Genomic DNA, 22,660 nt, shown 5'->3' on the forward strand with positions numbered 1-22,660 from the left:
AGGGTATCGGCATACTCAGGACAAATTGTACAATAACTTTTGGGGTCTAGTTTCTCTTTTTACCCTTGGGAAAATCAATAAATTGTTGCTAAAAGATCATTTTTCTGACTAAAAAGTGAAGGGTTAATAAACTTCTTGAATGTGGTTTTGAGTACCTTGAGGGGTGCAGTTTTTAGAATGGTGTCACTTTTGGGTATTTTCAGCCATATAGACCCCTCAAACTGACTTCAAATGTGAGGTGGTCCCTAAAAAAAATGGTTTTGTAAATTTTGCTGTAAAAATGAGAAATCGCTGGTCAAGTTTTAACCCTTATAACTTCCTAGCAAAACAAAATTTTGTTTCCAAAATTGCGCTGATGTAAAGTAGACATGTGGTAATGTTATTTATTAACTATTTTGTCTAACATAACTCTCTCGTTTAACAGAATAAAAATTCAAAATTTGAAAATTGCAAAATTTTCAAAATTTTAGCCAAATTTCCATTTTTTGCACAAATAAACGCAAAAATTATCGACCTAAATTTACCACTATCATGAAGCCCAATATGTCATGAAAAAACAGAATCAGAACTGCTAGGATTCGTTGAAGCGTTCCTGAGTTATTACCTCATAAATAGTGTTGAGCATTCCGATACCGCAAGTATCGGGTATCGGCCGATACTTGCGGTATCGGAATTCCGATACCGAGATCCGATACTTTTGTGGTATCGGGTATCGGTATCGGATACATAGAGATGTGTAAAATAAAGAATTAAAATAAAAAATATTGATATATTTACCTCTCCGGCGGCCCCTGGACTCAGCGCGGGTAACCGGCAGGCTTCGTTGTTCAAAATCAGCGCTTTTAGGACCTGAGAATCACGTCCCGGCTTCTGATTGGTCGCGGGCCGCCCATGTGACCGCCACGCGACCAATCACAAGCCGCGACATCACCGCAAGCTATTAACGCGCTCATTTTTAAAAATGAGCGCGTTAATGGCTTTCAAAGACGTAGCGGCTTGTGATTGGTCGCGGCCACGCGACCAATCACAAGCCGCGACGTCACCGCAAGCTATTAACGCGCTCATTTTTAAAAATGAGCGCGTTAATGGCTTTCAAAGACGTAGCGCCTTGTGATTGGTCGCGGCCACGCGACCAATCACAAGCCGCTACGTCTTTGAAAGTCATTAACGCGCTCATTTTTAAAAATGAGCGCGTTAATGGCTTTCAAAGACGTAGCGGCTTGTGATCGGTCGCGGCCACGCGACCAATCACAAGCCGCGACGTCACCGCAAGCTATTAACGCGCTCATTTTTAAAAATGAGCGCGTTAATGGCTTTCAAAGACGTAGCGCCTTGTGATTGGTCGCGGCCACGCGACCAATCACAAGCCGCGACGTCACCGCAAGCTATTAACGCGCTCATTTTTAAAAATGAGCGCGTTAATGGCTTTCAAAGACGTAGCGCCTTGTGGTTGGTCGCGGCCACGCGACCAATCACAAGCCGCTACGTCTTTGAAAGTCATTAACGCGCTCATTTTTAAAAATGAGCGCGTTAATGGCTTTCAAAGACGTAGCGGCTTGTGATTGGTCGCGGCCACGCGACCAATCACAAGCTGCGACGTCACCGCAAGCTATTAACGCGCTCATTTTTAAAAATGAGCGCGTTAATGGCTTTCAAAGACGTAGCGCCTTGTGATTGGTCGCGGCCACGCGACCAATCACAAGCCGCGACGTCACCGCAAGCTATTAACGCGCTCATTTTTAAAAATGAGCGCGTTAATGGCTTTCAAAGACGTAGCGCTTTGTGATTGGTCGCGGCCACGCGACCAATCACAAGCCGCTACGTCTTTGAAAGTCATTAACGCGCTCATTTTTAAAAATGAGCGCGTTAATGGCTTTCAAAGACGTAGCGGCTTGTGATTGGTCGCGGCCACGCGACCAATCACAAGCCGCGACGTCACCGCAAGCTATTAACGCGCTCATTTTTAAAAATGAGCGCGTTAATGGCTTTCAAAGACGTAGCGCCTTGTGATTGGTCGTGGCCACGCGACCAATCACAAGCCGCTACATCTTTGAAAGTCATTAACGCGCTCATTTTTAAAAATGAGCGCGTTAATGGCTTGCGGTGACGTTGCGGCTTGTGATTGGTCGCGTGGCCGAGACCAATCACAAGCCGCTACATCTTTGAAAGCCATTAACGCGCTCATTTTTAAAAATGAGCGCGTTAATGACTTTCAAAGACGTAGCGGCTTGTGATTGGTCGCGTGGCGGTCACATGGGCGGCCCGCGACCAATCAGAAGCCGGGACGTGATTCTCAGGTCCTAAAAGCGCTGATTTTGAACAACGAAGCCTGCCGGTTACCCGCGCTGAGTTCAGGGGCCACCGGAGAGGTAAATATATCAATATTTTTTATTTTAATTCTTTATTTTACACATCCCTATGGATCCCAGGGTCTGAAGGAGAGTTTCCTCTCCTTCAGACCCTGGGAACCATGAGAATACCTTCCGATACTTGATGTCCCATTGACTTGTATTGGTATCGGATATCGATATTTTTCGGGTATCGGCCGATACTATCCGATACCGATACTTTCAAGTATCGGACGGTATCGCTCAACACTACTCATAAAGGGACACTGATCAGAATTGCAAAAAACGGCCAGGTCATTAAGGTCAAAATAGGCCGGGTCATGAAGGGGTTAAACTATTATTGCACTTTTTGTTCCACAGTATAATGATAAAGCAATATTTTTTGCCTCCTTTTTTTTTTACAGTGTTCACTGAAGGAATTAACTAATGAGCCACTTTTATAGAGACGGTCGTTACAGAATCGGCAATACCAAATATGTATACTTTTATTGTTTATTTTATTTACATAAATAAATGTATTTATTGGGGGAAAAATTCATTTTTTTTCTTTATTTAGGTATTTAAAAAAAATATTTTTACACTTTTTAATATTTTTTTTAACTTTTTTACAAGGTCTCAGTATGGGACATTACTGTATATCATCAGATGGCTGATCTGATGTTCTACAATGCATCTGCGCTGCAGGACATCAGAGCAGTATCTGACAGGCTGGGAATGAGGTGTCTTAGGTCCTGCTCTGAGCAGGTACTGACCCGCCACCTTCCCTAAAGGACTGCGCCGCCATCTTGTGGCCGGGGATCCCCATGGAGACCATTGGGACAATGTGATCACATTGCATGAAGGAAGCATGCAGGGAACTCATTCCCTGCACGATTATCCTCTATGTCGCTGTCACTACTAACAGTGACATAGGAGGGGTTAAATGCCCACGATCGATGCTAGCTCCATCTTGTTAAACAATAGAGGGCTGGCAAAAGCTTATAAGATAAGAAAAACATACTCACCTCTGCAGCAAGCCCAGTCAGTTCACATTGCGTGCATCTCTGGTATGGTTTTTTCTTCAGACTGGAACTTCCAGCCATGAGAAGACCCATGAGGTCACTGCAAATGCACAGTAACCTCTGGAGCCAGAGCCACAGCCTGGGAGTTACAGCCTGGTGTTTACTCTAGACTGGGTCTTCCATACGTGAGCAGGCCTCGTAAGGGCATGGCGCATGTACCGTGATGTTTGGGGCCTACACACGGTTGGAAGTCTCTGATTAGAGTGAACATTGGGCCAGAGATGTGGCATGATGAAGTCACAGAGAACAGAGGGTAGGGGACAGTGGGGTGGCCACCAAGGAGAGCAGTGAGGTGAACATGAGTTTTTTTTTCTTTTTATTTCATATGTTTGTTATGCACTGGGACCAGGAATATTCAACTTTGCTTCACATCATATTTGCAAGTAAAATCTGAGCGATTTGGCAAATTAAAATTTTCTCAAATTGGCCCATCACTAACGTATTAAGCATACATAAAAAAATATGTAGCTGTTATTTATTTTACTTGGTATGGCGTTACTGGCTACTATTTAAGAAAAATAGTGGTGACTGACACAGACTGATTCTCTGATCTTATCTATTTCATATTTCATTTTAGATCATCTTAATATCAATGAAGAATAGGACTAAACCCTGCCTTTCCCTTTATGTGTTTATTCCACAATGAGGTTTTAGGCCTGTGACTTACCTTTGTTACTCTATTCTTCAAATTGAAATGCATTTATGTTTGACCTACCTTATTTTACATGGTTATCTGGGACTATATTTTCTTTCTATTGGGTTCAGAACTTACAGGCAGTTATCTGCTAACCACCTGCCTGTTCTCCGCTGCATTGATCTCTCCTTGCTCAGGCGGTGACCCCCCTGCTTCTTTCGACCATACGTCTACAGAGCAGTTCTTTCTCTCTGCTTTATCGATGCTGTCACTGCTGAAGATGCAGATTTACAACCAGCTCTCTGCAATCAGGCATGCTGGTTGGCAATCAAAATGACATCAACAGAGACTCCTCGAATACAGTTGAAGAGAAGAAGCTGCTCTTTTGACGTGATATCACCAGATGAAGAAGAATTGCCAGGAGGAGTTTTCTGTGACTACTCTGAACAAGAGCATTTCATTTCAGGGAAGAATTGGCAGGTGGCTAGTAACTACCTATCTTTAAGTTCTTAGCACATTTGGAAAAAAGCCTTAAGTAGCAGATAACACCTTTAAGTATGTAAGTATGTTAGTGTATTATGTGGTACTGTAAATTGTATTGTGACTTGTGACTAATGAACAATTGAGACTTTTTTTAGGTTATAATACAGTTTTCTGAGATGTTAAAGTCAAAGTAACTTTGAAGTTATAATATGATGGTAAGAACTGTAAGTAAACCAGTGCAGCATATGCTATTCTTGTTTATAAATGTATTTATTTAGTGACTACTTCCTGTTAGCCTGCCAAGTATTGCATTGCATTATATGAAATGAAAAAATATCCCAAAGACGGGAGACTCACCTTGTGGCCGAGTCAAACACATTTCAAACCCAAATTTAGAACAGTACTAATTGAGGTAGACTGCTGTGGCAAGTGTCCTGGTGTGACAATCCTTGCATGAGTAACCAGTAGCAATGGATGAACCCAAATAGTAAGGTTCGGTGGTCCATACTGAACACCTAGTATTCGGGCACCCCAAATATCGGGTGTTTCCCATGCTGTCATCTGCATGACAGCGTGAGATCATTACCGCCAGTCAGAGAGCTGTGGTTCCTACGCTGAGATGATAGTGTGAGCCAGCAGCTTTGACCTGTGGTAAAATGTTTACCCCCGGTCACAGGCATCAGCTGATGAAAAAGTACTACTCCCATTAGCCTACGCCTGCTGTCACTGAAAACAGTGAAAGCATGTGCCGCTGATGGCAGTATTCATCAGCTGCACCTGTGCTATAAATAAATAAATAAAAAATTACCTGGGGTCTCTTCTATTTTTGATAACCAGCATAGGCAAAACTGGCAGCTTCAGGCTGCAATCCTCACCTGTCAGCTTTATCATGTCTGGTTATAAAGATTAGTGGGGTCCCCACACAGTGGTGCCATACGTGAGGTCACCGAATTTCAACTATGAACTGCGGTGAACTTTCTTATGGGAGCTCAGCACTAGACACTGACAGGAGCTATTAGTATTATATATTGTATTATGTCTATATTATCTTCTATAGGGATCATTGATTCCTCTGTTTCCCTTTTCACAATTCTAACCTCCTATAAATTTATTGGGCTGTTACTGATTCTGATATATTTTACATCTGTTTTGTTCATCTAACTTCTAGTGCTATAAGTATTATGTACTATACAATTTGTATTATATGCATATCTTTTTCTTTTAAAAATCTAAAACAAATCTAATCTACAAAGGAATATTTTTTGCTTCTGATGTATATAATATTTGGCTGTACGTAAATATTTTAACTACATTGTCGCACTGTGAATCTTTATTACACATCACTTTTTGACTATATATTTTGTTATCTCTTGTACATAGTAGTCCGAAGAAGGTCTACAACAGGCCAAAACATCATATTTTACTGTGGATTGCCATTAAAATTGTTTTCTCGCATTATACTTGAGTGCCAAGTTCTTCATTTATTGGACTACGGATTGTGCTCCTACTTGTGGACCTTCATTCAGGAGTGCCTTGTTCTACTATACAATCTCTTTCATACCATGATTTCATTTATTATTTTCTTCCCTTCATTTTTTTACATATCAAAAACACCTTTCGCCTTATCTTCACTCATCCTAGGTACAAAATAGCACCATAGTAACATAGTAACATAGTTAGTAAGGCCGAAAAAAGACATTTGTCCATCAAGTTCAGCCTATATTCCATCATAATAAATCCCCAGATCTACGTCCTTCTACAGAACCTAATTGTATGATACAATATTGTTCTGCTCCAGGAAGACATCCAGGCCTCTCTTGAACCCCTCGACTGAGTTCGCTATCACCACCTCCTCAGGCAAGCAATTCCAGATTCTCACTGCCCTAACAATAAAGAATCCTCTTCTATGTTGGTGGAAAACCATCTCTCCTCCAGACGCAAAGAATGCCCCCTTGTGCCCGTCACCTTCCTTGGTATAAACAGATCCTCAGCGAGATATTTGTATTGTCCCCTTATATACTTACTAGATTGTGGCCCGATTCTAACGCATCGGGTATTCTAGATTATGCATGTCCCCGTAGTATATGGACAATGATGATTCCAGAATTCGCGGCAGACTGTGCCCGTCGCTGATTGGTCGAGGCAACCTTTATGACATCATCGTTGCCATGGCATCCATTATGACATCATCGTCGCTGTGCCCGTTGCTGATTGGTTGAGGCAACCTTTATGACATCATCGTTGCCATGGCAACCATTATGACATCATCGTCGCTGTGCCCGTCGCTGATTGGTCGAGGCAACCTTTATGACATCATCGTCGCCATGGCAACCATTATGACATCATCGTCGCTGTGCCCGTTGCTGATTGGTCGAGGCCACCAATCAGAGACGCGGGATGTCTACGTCCTTTATGACATCATCGTCGCTGTGCCGATCGCGGGATTTCTACGTCGATACTGTGCCCGTCGCTGATTGGTCGAGGCCTGGCGGCCTCGACCAATCAGAGAGGCGGAATTTCCAGGCCAGACAGACAGACAGAAAGACAGACAGACAGACAGAAAGACAGACAGACAGAAAAACCCTTAGACAATTATATATATATACTTATACATGGTTATTAGATCGCCCCTCAGTCGTCTTTTTTCTAGACTAAATAATCCTAATTTCGCTAATCTATCTGGGTATTGTAGTTCTCCCATCCCCTTTATTAATTTTGTTGCCCTCCTTTGTACTCTCTCTAGTTCCATTATATCCTTCCTGAGCACCGGTGCCCAAAACTGGACACAGTACTCCATGTGCGGTCTAACTAGGGATTTGTACAGAGGCAGTATAATGCTCTCATCATGTGTATCCAGACCTCTTTTAATGCACCCCATGATCCTGTTTGCCTTGGCAGCTGCTGCCTGGCACTGGCTACTCCAGGTAAGTTTATCATTAACTAGGATCCCCAAGTCCTTCTCCCTGTCAGATTTACCCAGTGGTGTCCCATTCAGTGTGTATTGGTGATATTGATTCATTCTTCCCATGTGTATAACCTTACATTTATCATTGTTAAACCTCATCTGCCACCTTTCAGCCCAAGTTTCCAACTTATCCAGATCCATCTGTAGCAGAATACTATCTTCTCTGTGTATTTATTATTGTGTATTTATTTACACAATTTATTGTGTATTTATAACAATTCTGACTTCAGCAGTGGTATTCTTTACTAATCACATGAAGGGAGTGGTGCACCTTAAAACATGTAATCATTGTTTTAACCCATTACTTGCCAAATTAGCCATTTTCATTTTTTTTAATGACAGATTTTTAATGATTTGGGTCCTAATGAATCAGAAACATAATTTGCTAAATTTTTTCAAGTGCTGGTTTTTCAGAAAAGGGCGTCCCAATATCAAATTAAAAATGACAATGACATGATTTCCTATTTTGTAAACATTCATTTTACAAACACAACACAAAAAATTGGACGTAATTATAAAAATTATAAAAATCTTAGTTGCTAGAAGCTAATGATTAGGCGTCCCAAAAAAAGGACATTGGTATATAATGGGTTAAAGGGGTTGCCTAATGTTGATAAATAGGTAAATTTGTAAAATGCTTGTAAAAGCAAGCAACTTTTGTAATTTATCTCTTATTAAAATTATCTCTTAAGAACAAAGTAAATTCTATAGTTTACTTCTCATTGCAAAAGTTACTAACTACCTTTGTATTGTAAAAAAGGTGGCTGGTTTCGTAGACAAGAAGCACATGCTTCTTGATTAATAACATTTTTTAGCTTTGAGAATTACATATAACTTGTTAATTTCTTCATAGATAGGAAACAGAGCAAAAAGCTGTTTTTTTACACCGGTATACTTACCTACCAGTAGGAAGGGTAAGAAAATTGTTTATGGCAGCTCAGAATTTATAGAATGGAAAAAGCATCCAAGTTTTCAGAGAGGGCATAAAACACTGTGTGTAGAGGAAGAGATCACAATGCACCCATATGATCGTGCAGAGAAAGGAGAACTCCCACAGTAGAATATGTAGGGGAGGGTGGGAATTGCTAACTCCTCAGCATTAGTGTCGGTCAGCGGAAGATAAAAGAGATGTATAATTTTTTTAAAAGTTCATAATAAGGAATTTTTTATAGATAAGGTTATATGTGGCATCTCAGATATTTTCATTCAGAAGATTGAAATTTAATGGTGTTTTAACCTGTTTATGACTGGGCAATTTTCAATTTTGGCACTTTTGTTATTTTACCCCGTTTCTTTTCTTTTCTCCATCAACATAGCTTTCTTTGTGGGAAAAGTTGTAGTTTTGAATAACACAAATCACTTTATAATATAATATATTTAAAAATAGCAAAAAATTTCAAATTGACTGAAATGATGAAAAAATCTATAGTTCTGCCATTTTGAAGAGGAGTTATTTTTATGGTGTTCATGCTGCGGTTCAGTATGACAGCAGTGAAACAAATGTTATAAGGCTTTTTACATATTTCTAGTTATAAAATGCTGAAATTTGTTAAATATTTGGCTTGTATCACCATTTTATGAGAGCTGTTATTATTTTGTTTATCCATCAATAGACCTGTGTGAGAGCTTGCTTTCTGCATGCAGAGTTGATGCTTTTCTTGAAAGCCTTTTGGGCACATACCATGTTTTCATTGCTTTTTTTATGGCAATTTTTGAACAAAAATGTGCTTTTATGGAGATGATGGTATAAAATATGGTTATTGATTTATCTTCTGAATATCTTCAGATATATATACTGTATATATATATATATATTTATATATATATCAACGGGAGAAGAAAAAATCAAGCCGCACAGCCTGTGTTGGAATCCGGTGTGCAGTTGGCCACTAGAACTGACGTACTCAGGAGGTGCTCGCGTTAGAAAACAGTACATGAAATATATCATAGAAAGAGAAACACTACGGGAACCCGTAGAAGCACCGGCTTTGGCGTGAAATGGCCGTCGTTCCTTCCCTGCTTACACCTCTTCTTTCCCTACACCCTCGTGCCGTGAAGATTGTTACAAAGATGCTTCAATAAAGTCGAATTCCTACCACAGGCTCGGTGAGTGTTGCCGCGTGTTTCTCTTTCTATGATATATATGTATATATATGTATATATATATACATATATATATCTATATATATATATATATATATATATATATACACAATACCGTTCAAAAGTTTAGGATCACCCAGACAATTTTGTGTTTTCCATGAAAACTCATACTTTATTAATCAAATGAGTTGCCAAATGAATTTAAAATCTAGTCCAGACATTGACAAGGGTCAAAAAAAGATTTTTATTTGAAATTATAATTTTCTCCTTCAAACTTTGCTTTCGTCAAAGAATGCTCCTTTTGTAGCAATTACAGCATTGCAGACTTTTGGCATTCTAGCAGTTAATTTGCTGAGGTAATCAGGAGAAATTTCATCCCATGCTTCCAGAAGCACCTTCCACAAGTTGGTTTGCATTGGGGGGAACTTTTTGCATACCATACGGTCAAGCTACTCCCAAAACAGCTCAATGGGGTTGAGATCTGGTGACTGTGCTGGCCACTCCATTACAGATAGAATACCAGCTGCCTGCTTCTTCCCTAAATTATTCTTGCATAATTTGGAGGTGTGCTTTGGATCATTGTCCTGTTGTAGAATGAAAATGGCTCCAATCAAGCGTTGTCCACAGGGTATGGCATTGCAAAACAGAGTGATTGCCTTCCTTATACAATATCCCTTTTATCTTGTACAAATATCCCACTTTAACAGCATCAAAGTAACCCCAGACATCACATTACCTCCATCATGCTTGACAGATGGCGTCAGACACTCTTCCCGCACCTTTTCAGCTTTTCTGCGTCTCACAAATGTTTTTTTGTGTGATAGAAACACCTCAAACGTGGATTTGTCTGTCCATAACACTTTTTTCAATCTTCCTCTGTCGAATGTCTGTGTTCTTCTGCCTATATTAATCTCTTCCTTTTATTAGCCAGTCTCAGATATGGCTTTTTCTTTGCCACTCTGCCCTGAAGGCCAGCATCCCGGAGTCTCCTCTTCACTGTAGACGCTGACACTGGCGTTTTGCGTGTACTATTTAATGAAGCTGCCAGTTGAGGACTTGTGAGGCGTCGATTTCTCAAACTACAGACTCTAATATACTTGTCTTGTTGCTCATTTGTGCAGCAGGGCCTCCCACTACTCTTTCCACTCTGGTTAGAGCCTGTTTCTGCTCTCCTGTGAAGGAAGTAGTACACACCATTGTAGGAAGTCTTCAGTTTCTTGGCAATTTCTCACATGGAATAGCCTTCATTTCTAAGAACAAGAATAGACTGTCGGGTTTCACATGAAAGTTCTTTTTTTCTGGCCATTTTGAGAGTTTAATGGAACCAACAAATGCAATGCTCCGGATTCTTAACCAGCTCAAAGGAAGGTCAGGTTCATAGGTTCTCTAATCAGCCAAACTGTTTTCAGCTGTGCTAGCATACTTGAACAAGGGTTTTCAAGGGTATTCTAGCCATCCATTAGCCTTCTTACACAGTTAGCAAGCACAAAGTACCATAAGAACACTGGAGTGATGGTTGTTGGAAATGAGCCTCTATACAAATATGAAGATATTGCATTACAAACCAGGTGTTTGCAGCTAGAATAGTCATTTACTACATTACAATGTATAGAGTGTGTTTCTGGATCATTTAATGTTAGCTAAATTGGAAAAAACTGTGCTTTTTCTTTCAAAAATAGCAAAGTTTCTAAGTGACCCTAAACTTTTGAACAGTAGTTTATATCCTTTAAAAGTTTTTTCCGTTAAAACTTTTTTTTCATCTTTAGCCTTTTTTTCTCCCCTTGGGGATCTAAACCTACAAATATTTAATTATTAATACTCTATACTGCAATATGCAGTATATATTTTAATCAGACTAACATGACAGCCACGGAAGCAACCGGAATTTCATGGTAAGCAATCAGCATTTAAATGCTGCAGTCAGTGATTAACAGCAACATTCAAACGGTTAAACATTAGCAGTCAGAGCACGCTAAGGTATAGTACATATAGTACATCCCCTATCTAACCATCTTAATAAATACTTACACATAAGATATGCCTATGCACATAAATATACTTAAAACTGTCTGCTAAGTTGATATTGGTTGTCTAGAAAAGGGCTACTATCAATGATTTTTCATTTAATTTTGAAGCCTATATCAGTCAGTCAAGAGTGAATCTTAGTCGATGGGAGTAAAAATGGGTATTATAAAGGATTCCCATAAGGAAGCCATTATTTGATCAACACATACAGCTTACTGTAACTTCTTAGAGGTTAAAAATGATTTCTCTTCATTATTTTCTAAAAAGACTGTACATAACAGGTATCAGGAACACCATTAAGGGTATGTGCACATGACTTTTTTTTCCTGTGGGTGAACCGACAGAGTTTTTCACGAGACAAAAACTTCAGTTAATTCAGGTGTCTTTTTTTCCTGAAACATCTGTTTTATCATTCGAATTTTTATTTCTTGATCCCTTTTTCAACACTTTGACTGCCAGACGATTTTTGAGCATGTTTCAAGTGTTGTGGTGTCTTGTTGTATGTTTGTTTTTCTGACACATTTTATTTCAATTCCAATCTGCAATGAAGAAACCACTAGCGGTCTTTGAAACAAAAACACTTGCAAGATGACCAAAAAGACACCTTGGCTACTTCCTGGTGTCTTTTGAACCTTCAAATTGACTTGTGTCGTGAAGTATAAAGATAATTCAGAGCAGAAAATGCATTAAGAATGGTCAGGTCACTTATTTTAATTGCTTTGCATGTTTAGAGATCTAAAGAGGTTAAAGATAATCAAAAACCTGAATATATGAACAGCAAGTTATTTTACATAGAAATACTGTATATACATTGTTAGGGCTAGCGGAATGCACTGAGTAAATGCAGACGTTTATAACAATTGGTGCGTTCGGAGCCCGGGGTCCACCGTGCAGGAGGAACCTGCTGCTAGTGAATGGTGGCATGGTTTGGCAGTATAGACTAGCTCTGTTACTCCACAGAGTAGCCGTGAGAGGAAAGCTCTGTGCCCTGTTAGCCGCACAAGCTTACTGCCTGACTGACAGCAGTCAGTGGTTATGCACACACGCAATCTCCTCACCGGAGGTGCCGGTATTCTACGGGCCTCTTTCAGCCGGGTCCCTGAATACATTCATACATAACCACACTGGCGCAAAGCACATACTGTGATTGATACTACTGTAGTGCATGGCCCTGCAGCCATGCAAACCTTTTATAGCTGCAGCAAGTACAGGACCTTCCTAGAAGAACCAATGAGAGGCTACCACAGAGCCTGAGCAACTTCAGGACCTTCCTGGAGAACTAATAGGTTTTGCTGCTGTCCCAAAAGCGTCTGCTCGCCGCTGCCCAGCACTGGCTTCAATGGCAAAAGGTGGAGAAGCAGCAGTAACCCTTTGCACAGAGACAGACTAAGCGAGACGCTGGGACCGTTGTCTCCGCTGAGCAGGCTCCACTGTGGCAGGAGAAAAATGGGAGACCACAGTGGAGACGGCCCAAGATTCCCCCTGTGCAGAGGCGGGAATTCAACCCCTAACATACATTGATTCTTTTTTTGTGTTCAGTTAGTGATTTTTCAGGCATTTTTTACAGTAGAGCTTGAAATAGACACTATGCATGATTTATCAAAGCTTTTGGGCACATATTCCGCAGTAAAAAGCTTTGAAAAGTCCCATTATTCTGGTGCAACATGAGGCTGTGCTAAAATTTTGCCACATTTGGCATTCTAACGCCATTTTCACCAAACTCAAACAAAGTAGGGGCTGGACAGTGGTATGGTGACCGCTGCTCATCACAATTTTCACTATGCTACATCACAAATCTTACTCCAGTGGAAATGGAGTAGGATTTGTGGCAAGGTGCCCGACATTTGTCTGATGCTCTTCATTCATGAAGAGACATATACTACACTCTACTTCATAAATCAGAAGTGTCTGACTCTGGTACAGATCATAGTTAAGAATGGCATGAATAATGCAAATTGTGATGAATCAAGCCCATTGTGTGTACATATCCTAAGTGAAATGATTAGCAATATGGCAAATTTAGATCTGCTTGTATTGATGCTGAATTAGTTTTACAGAAAATGATGGACCAAATAATGTGGAAATAATAAAATAAAGTTGTATCATCACTGTGGCAATGCATATTAATTTACGCAAGAATTCCCCATCATACCATGCTTTCTCAGCCCAATATAATGATAGAGATGATGTAATTGGACACAGCATAAAACATATTGGCAGTCTGAGAGGAGCTTGACGTGATAGAAACTTATTTTAAAATATCAAAATGCCCATTTAAAAGATATCCAGAGAAGAGATGAGTGTATATCATGGTTTTCCATGACTGACACTTAATGCTACAATTTCCCTGTATACTTCTCCATAGCTACCCCAGCAATTAGTGGAAATTGCCCAATGTTTTAAAGCTGGAACCTGTAGCTAGGTCACGTATAATGTAGTGGGGAAATCATTATAAGACTAATTATGAAATATCATTATGGTAATCCTTACAGGACTAAATTAGTCATTGATTAAAGAACAACATTTATTTGAGGCTAGCAGATATTGGCAGGAGTGAAAGATAGTCTCATGTGTATGGGAAAGATAAGGATTAGATTGTGTATATTTGAAAGCCAGACCCTTTGTTACCCTGGGATAAACCTCTACCAGAACTATCTGGCAGCAGCTTTTTTTGCTCTTCCCTTTGAAAACACATTTATGGTCCCCTATGCCAAATATTCATTTGCATGGATAAGTTGGGAAAGGTAACTGTCAGCCAAATGATTGTTTGGCCAATATCTATCTAATGTGTATTGAAGTCTTTAATTAATGTATAGCTTTTTCTGCTTTTTATAACTACTACACATATTCTATCCATGTTTGTCATGTACAGTATACGAGCCTATTATAGACTGTTGAGCTGTTGACATTATTCACAACTGTTCTATGCAAGTCTATGGGTCCTGGAAGAACATCTGTGTGCAATCCATTTAATGTCCATTTTTAAAATTGCAATTGGCTAGAGAAGCTATGGAGGTTTTTTTGCATGTAAGAAATCACTGATAAAACATTGATAGTAAAAACTGAAACACTGATCAAACACTGATAAATATTTGATGAGAAAAATCACTGAAACCTGAATGAGGCCTTATGCATTATTCTGTTTAGTACAGTTTTGGCATCAGCTAAAATTGGTAATGCCCATGGAATAAAAGCTTTGTAATACTATAATTACCAAGGTCATGGTAACTTTAGTCATAATATAGTTATATTCAATAAACACTACAATCTCTTGGTTTTGCATTTGAAAAACTGCCAAATTTACTTTGTAGAACTGTATGACACAATGTGATGTATGACCAAATGTTAAATAGAGATCATTTTATTTTGAGCAATACCTTTGAAATAAGCGCCTTTTACATCTCAGTCTTCTTCTATATGTTCCTGTTATTCCCTACCTTGTTACATTATTCAGCAGAACTCCTCTGTGACTTTTTGTTATAATAACATGTAGTCATGTTCTGCTTGGAGTATGTCGTTATCAAACAGTTGTTTACTCTTTCTTCTCTTAGGCTATGCCGAATTCTCGGGATAATTGATTTCCAGATTAAATGCATCATAATTTTTATTCAGAATTTATCGTACTCAGTTGTCCTTATTCTCGTATCTTCACCTCAGACCTTTCAATAACCTTCCCGGAAGCTTTACAATTAAGCATTGTTAGAATCTCAGACTTCCAATAACTTATTCACTCTTTTATAACCCAACATTAATGATTATCTGGAGGTACATGCATTCACAAAAGCCAAAACACTATGCATTTCTGTTGTAATACATTTATTTAAATGTTATTACCTCCTCTTTCAAACTTTGTACATGTAATTACTGGTTTTGTGTTCAGTAGAAGAAAAGAAATCTTGGCAAACATGAACTGTAGTTTTGAAACACTTCACCAAGGAAACTAAGAGTTACAAGCTGTGTCATAGCCATGGCGACTGTCAGGGCAAACAAAAAGGAGTATTGCAGGACATATTGAGTACAGCAAAGGCAGAAAAAAATTAAGCAAAATAACCTTAGCTTTTCAGAACATTAGACAATGTTATTTGCCAGCCATTGTAAAATAACCACAAATTATTTCATGAAAATTATACACAAGAAATACTACTCTGTTATATATGCGCACAAGAAAAATGCCAACATATAAAACTGAAATTTTCTGAAACTTGTTGTCATAAGAAATTGCCAGCATATTACACCCCAGTATTGGTTTTTCTGTAGCGTAGCAACCATGCATGAGCAAACGGGGCATTTTCTGAAGACACAACCAGCAGGAAAACACAAACGGAGGTACCTTCCAACTCTAACATTCTATGATTGAATGATTCTATATACAGTACAGACCAAAAGTTTGGACACACCTTCTCATTTAAAGATTTTTCTGTATTTTCATGACTATGAAAATTGTACATTCACACTGAAGGCATCAAAACTATGAATTAACACATGTGGAATTATATACTTACAAAAAAGTGTGAAACAACTGAAATTATGTCTTGTATTCTAGGTTCTTCAAAGTAGCCACCTATTGCTTTGATGACTGCTTTGCACACTCTTGGCATTCTCTTCATGAGCTTCAAGAGGTAGTCATCGGGAATGGTTTTCACTTCACAGTTGTGCCCTTGTCAGGTTTAATAAGTGGGATTTCTTGCTTTATAAATGGGGTTGGAACCATCAGTTGTGTTGTGCAGAAGTCTGGTGGATACACAGCTGATAGTCCTACTGAATAGACTGTTAGAATTTGTATTATGGCAAGAAAAAAGCAGCTAAGTAAAGAAAAATGAGTGGCCTTCATTACCTTAAGAAATGAAGGTCAGTCAGTCCGAAAAAAATTGGGAAAACTTTTAAAGTGTCTCCAAGTGCAGTGGCAAAAACCATCAAGTGCTACAAAGAAACTGGCTCACATGAGGACCGCCCCAGGAAAGGAAGACCAAGAGTCACCTCTGCTTCTGAGGATAAGTTTATCCAAGTCACCAGTCTCAGAAATCGCAGGTTAACAGCAGCTGAGATTAGAGACCTGTCAATGCCACACAGAGTTCTAGCAGCAGGCACATCTCTTCAACAACTGTTAAGAGGAGACTTTGTGCAGCAGGCCTTCATGGTAAAATAGCTGCTAGGAAACCACTGCTAAGGACAGGCAACAAGCAGAAGAGACTTGTTTGGGCTAAAGAACATAAGGAATGGACATTAAACCAGTTGAAATCTGTGCTTTGGTCTGATGAGTCCAAATTTGAGATCTTTGGTTCCAACCACCGTGTCTTTGTGCGACGCAGAAAAGGTGAACGGATGGACTCTACATGCCGGGTTCCCACCGTGAAGCATAGAGGAGGAGGTGTGATGGTGTGATGGTGCTTTGCTGGTGACACTGTTGGGGATTTATTCAAAATTGAAGGCATACTGAACCAGCATGGCTACCATAGCATCTTGCAGCGACATGCTATTCCATCCAGTTTGCATTTAGTTGGACAATCATTTATATTTCAACAGGACAATGATCCCAAGCACACCTCCAGGCTGTGTAAGGGCTATTTGACCAAGAAGGAGAGTGATTGGGTGCTACGCCAGATGACATGGCCTCCATAGTCACCAGACCTGAACCCAATTGAGATGGTTTGGGGTGAGCTGGACCACAGAAGGCAAAAGTGCTTACAAGTGCTAAACATCTCTGGGAACTCCTTCAAGATTGTTGGAAGACCATTCCTGGTGACTACCTCTTGAAGCTCATGAAGAGAATGCCAAGAGTGTGCAAAGCAGTCATCAAAGCAAAGGGTGGCTACTTTGAAGAGCCTAGAATATAAGACATATTTTCAGTTGTTTCACACTTTTTTGTTTAGTATATAATATACATGTGTTAATTCATAGTTTTGATGCCTTCAGTGTGAACGTACAATTTTTATAGTCATGAAAATACAGAAAAATCTTTAAATGAGAAAGTGTGCCCAAACTTTTGGTCTGTACTCTATTTAAAGCTCTGACCAGCAGGACTTCTGGGTTTGAGATGATGTCAGGTTTAAGCGCACCAAAGGAGCCAAAATGTAAAATGAGGTTATATTGGGGGACAGGAGATCTTCTGAGGTGACAGTATGAAAGAAGGAATTTGTAAGAGAACAGTATTTTGGGAGAAGTGTGAGGGAACAATATGGGGATGGATAGTGTAAGGAGACAGTATGGGGAGAAAAGTGTGAGGGAACACTATAAGGATGAGAGTAAGCAAACAGCCATGATTATCTCCCCCCAGCACAATGCCCTGACATTTGGGCTGAGCTATATATTCCTGTCACCACTGTGATTCTACAGGACTTAAACCTAGGGACCATGTTTCCAGCTTGTGGATTACAGAACTGCTTAACTGCCCAACACTGAGCACATGAATTCATTTGGAAAATCCAGGTTGGGACAATCCAGTCACCTGGCTACATACCTCGGTGTGCTCGGTCAGCTTCCTAAGCTTCCCGCAACCTCCTCTCAGTGGTTGCCTGCCAAAACCAGAGTGCTGCTGGCTTGGATAGTTTGCCCTGGATTACCCAAAGTCGCGTAGGTTCTAATCCATGATGAGCCAGCGGAAGCGGGGGACTCTATCACTCGCACCATCTTGTATCCTGTTAACTGTTGGTGATGCAATAAAGTCTTACCGGAGCATGTACTCTCACCCTATGTTGTTTGAGTAGTGTTCTGCCCACGGGGAATGAGTACTAGCATTCAGTGGGAGGAGCCCCGCCTGCATGGTCTTTCTAAAGACAGGTGGACCAGAGGATGAGAGCACCCACTGACCGTCGTGTCTCCACACTGGACATACAGCTCTGGCAAAAATTAAGAGACCACTACAAAATATTCAGTTTTTCAGATTTTTCTCTTTATAGGTATATTTTTGAGTAAAATGTAAATTGTTCATTTATTCTATAAATGTTTGACAGCATGTCTCCAAATTTCCCAGCAATAAATTTTGCATTTTTTTTCTGAAAAGGAGAAATGATCAAAATTAAAAAAAAAAATTCCAGCGCTATCAGACCTCAAATAATGCAATGAAAACAAGCTCATAATAATTTAGAAACAATAATACTAATATTTTAACTCAGGAAGAATTCAGAAATCAATATTTTGTGGAATAACCATGATTTTTAATCACAGCTTTCATGCGTCTTGGCATGCTTTCCACCAGTCGTTCACACTGCTTCTGGCGCAAAATTTTAAGCAGTTCTTCTTTATTTGATGGCTTGTGACTATCCATCATCCTCCTGATTACATTCCAGAGGTTTTCAATGGGGTTCAGGCCAGGAGATTGGGCTGGCCATGACAGGGTTTTGATGTGGTGGTCTCTTAATTTTTGCCAGAGCTGTATATAATATAACAATAATATCCAGCACTCTCCCTGTATGTGTATCTGTGTATTTTCCCTTTCTGTCTATTAAGTGTGCTGAATTACTTTTGCATCATTTTAGATCTTTTCTTCTGTTAATGTAAATCTAGTAAGAATTTATATTTTTAGTGGAGTTTTATTTTAAGTTGCTAAATCCCCCCCAGAAGGGGAAAAGTACAAGGGGACGCTATTGTTGGAGAAAAGTCTGAAGTGACAGTATGGGTGTGAAGTTTGAGGGGGCATAACGTAAAGACTGAGTAGTGCGGGTTGGTGCCCTTTTAGAGTTGGAGCAGTGTGATGGTTACAGTATTAGGGAACAACAAGGATGGGGCAGTGAGGCACTTATAGCTAATAATAACAAATGTGAATCATTATTGGCTTGAAGCCAGGTGATGTGTATTTGGGTAACGAGGACAGAGGGTGTGGCCATAGAATATCAACCGTCTTTATCAAGGTGTGCCTAGTTATTAAGCATCTTGTTTTCCTCAGGAAAAATGGGGCAAAAAAGACATGTAACTAACTATGAAAAGTAAAAAAAAAAAAAAATTCTTACAGAGGGATGCAGAACTCTTAAAATAAAATATTAGGGCATGATCACAGAGCCATCAAAAGTTCTGTTGCAAATAATCAAAAGGGTCACCAAAGAGGTACACATTAACTGACAAAGATTATCTTTCAGTGTTTTCATATAATAGAACTGCAACCTTTCTGGAGTACCCAGAAATGCCAGGTGTTTAGTGCTCAGCGACATTACATAGTAACATAGTTATTAAGGTTGAAGGAAGACTCTAAGTCCATCTAGCTCAACCCATAGCCTAACCTAACATGCCCTAACATGTTGATCCAGAGGAAGGCAAAAAAACCCATGTGGCAAAGAGTAAGCTCCACATTGGGGAAAAAAATTCCTTCCCGACTCCACATACGGCAATCAGACTAGTTCCCTGGATCAACGCCCTATCAAGGAATCTAGTATACATAACCTGTAACATTATACTACTTTTTAACATTATACTTTTCAAGAAAGGCATCCAGTCCCCTCTTAAATTTAAGTAATGAATCAATTATTACAACATCATACGGCAGAGAGTTCCATAGTCTCACTGCTCTTACAGTAAAGTATTAGAATCCGTTATTATGCTTAAACCTTCTTTCCTCCAGACATAGAGGATGCCCCCTTGTCCCTGTCTCAGGTCTATGGTTAAAAAGATCATTAGAAAGGCCAGAACTGTGCACAGTATTCAAAGTGTGGTCGAACTAGTGACTTGTATAGAGGTAAAATTATGTTCTCCTCATGAGCATCTTTGCCTCTTTTAATGCATCCCATTATTTTATTTGCCTTTGTAGCAGCTGCCTGACACTGGCCCCTGAATATGAGTTTGTCATCCACCCATACACCCAGGTCTTTTTGATTGACGGTTTTGCCCAGAGTTTTAGAATTAAGCACATAATTATACATCTTATTACTTCTACCCAAGTGCATGACCTTACATTTATCCCCATTAAAGCTCATTTGCCATTTATCAGCCCAAGCTTCTAGTTTACATAAATCATCCTGTAATATAAAATTGTCCTCCCCTGTATTAATTACCCTGCAGAGTTTAGTGTCATCTGGAAATATTGAAATTCTACTCTGCATGCCCCCTACAAGGTCATTAATAAATACGGACCCCTGTGGTACCCCACTGCTAACCGCGACCCAGTCTGAGTGTGCTCCATTAATAACCACCCTTTGTTTCCTATCCCTGAGTCCTTTTCCAAAGGAAAAAAGGTTATGACCCAACCACCACTTAACATGACACATATACAAATATTTGAAAACAGATTTTTTAAAGGTTTTATGCACTGATGAGATGAGAGTGACTCTTGATGGAGATGATGGACCTGTGGCTTCATCAGTACAAGGATCGGACCTCCACTTTGCCTCAGATGTTAGCAAGGTGGAAGTGGGGTACCGCTATGGGCTTGGATTATTAAAGATAAGATAGTTGAACCTTTTCAGATGGAAGATAAATGCAATATCAACACCCAAACCTAATGCCAGATTTTAGAAGTCACTTTCTTCAAGCAGAAGAACAGCAAAAAATCTCCATCTTTCAAGAAAACCATGATTTTTATGCAGGACAATGCTTCGTCACATACATCAAAATACTCCATTTCTTGGCTAGCCAGCAAAGGCCTTAAAGGTGAAAGAATAATGCAATAATTTGGTTTAAAAGCTTTCGAGAACTTGTGGGCCTTTCTTAATTGGGAGATGTACAGTGAAGGAGAGTGCATCTCTCTGAGCAGGATGTGGGAGACTGTATTTCGTGCTGACCAAATAGTCAATCATCAATAGATTAATAAACTGACAGACTCCATGAATGGAAGGCTTATGACTGCTATTGAAAAGAAGGTGGCTATATTGGTTCCTGATATATTTTTCAAAATGTCAAAAATGTATTTTTGTATATTTGTAGTTGTTTGTTATTATTCTCACTTTAACAAATGACAATAAACAATTGAGATAGCAACATTTGCTCTTTTCATTTAGTCGCATAATAATTTGGCGCACTCATAGTGGCCCAAAATTATGCACTCATATATATTCTCCTAAGAAAGACAAAACCTCAATTTAGCTTTCTAAAATACTAAGGTTGCAGATTTTTTAACCTTTTGGATGAACATGCAGTTGTTCAATAATAAAATTAATCATCAAAAATACAAATTAGCTAGTAAATGTGCACACAGAGTAATAAATGTTTTTTATGGTTACAATTTCAAAATGTGCTGCAGAAGACAGGACAAAATGGATGGCAAGCTGTGGATGTGAAAAATCATCATGGCATCTGTTCAAGATGGAGGATGAAAGGTCATGGTGCTCCAACATTTCTTAAATTACAGCTGTTCTTAGCACTTTGCCTCAATAGCATTCGTGCTTGTCTGGTTGAACTGCAGGATCAGACACAACCACACATATTTTTGTTCTGCTGATCATGGAGTATCTAGGATATAGACCCCAATCATATTCTACTAGTAGACTAGCAAGACTACAAAAAAATCAAAGCTGCTTAAGAATTCCAATCCCTGTATATTGCAGATTTTTGGTTTATTTTCCTTATATAATAGGCCAAAGTTTTGGAACTTTTGGAACTTTAAGTCAAAAGTTTACATCATGAGCATTGAAATATTGAAATCAGGTAAATGACAATGTCTCTACCAACCTTACGTTCTGGTGGAATTTTTCCTCCTTAAAAGGAACGGCTTGAGTAAAAGCACCATGCTGTAGTATTTTTGGCTTCTCGTTGCTCACGACCTGCAATGATTTAAAAAATATCATATTCATTAAAATGAAAATACCAGCCTGAAGCAATTATTTGAGGTTATAAACATATCTTAACTAATGGCAAGAAGGAAATATTCCAATATGACATTAGCATTTGGTTGGAAAAACTGTTTGAAACTAACATATCAAAAGGCTATCATTAGCGTGAATCTGTCAGTAGGCTAAACTCTCCTAAGATGTCTATATAGGCATATAGCACATAGAAAGCTGAATAAAATGATACCATGATATACGCGATCCAATGTCTTATTCCAGAGATATCCACACATTTGTAATATGGAAATGTCTTGATAAGATCTATGGGTCAGACACTGATCTGCACGAGA

General features: G+C 39.3%; 1 protein-coding gene across 1 annotated transcript in view; it reads right to left on the bottom strand.

Moving 5' to 3' along the window:
- LOC138674484 (dynein axonemal heavy chain 3-like) overlaps positions 1-22,660 on the bottom strand; it is a 3,367,401-nt gene that overhangs the window by 3,339,217 nt on the left and 5,524 nt on the right. The window contains 1 exon segment of the mRNA XM_069762320.1: positions 22,213-22,304. Coding sequence (XP_069618421.1) covers positions 22,213-22,304 — 92 coding nt within the window.

Source organism: Ranitomeya imitator, chromosome 4 (assembly GCF_032444005.1).
Source record: "Ranitomeya imitator isolate aRanImi1 chromosome 4, aRanImi1.pri, whole genome shotgun sequence".
Lineage (NCBI taxonomy): Eukaryota > Metazoa > Chordata > Amphibia > Anura > Dendrobatidae > Ranitomeya > Ranitomeya imitator.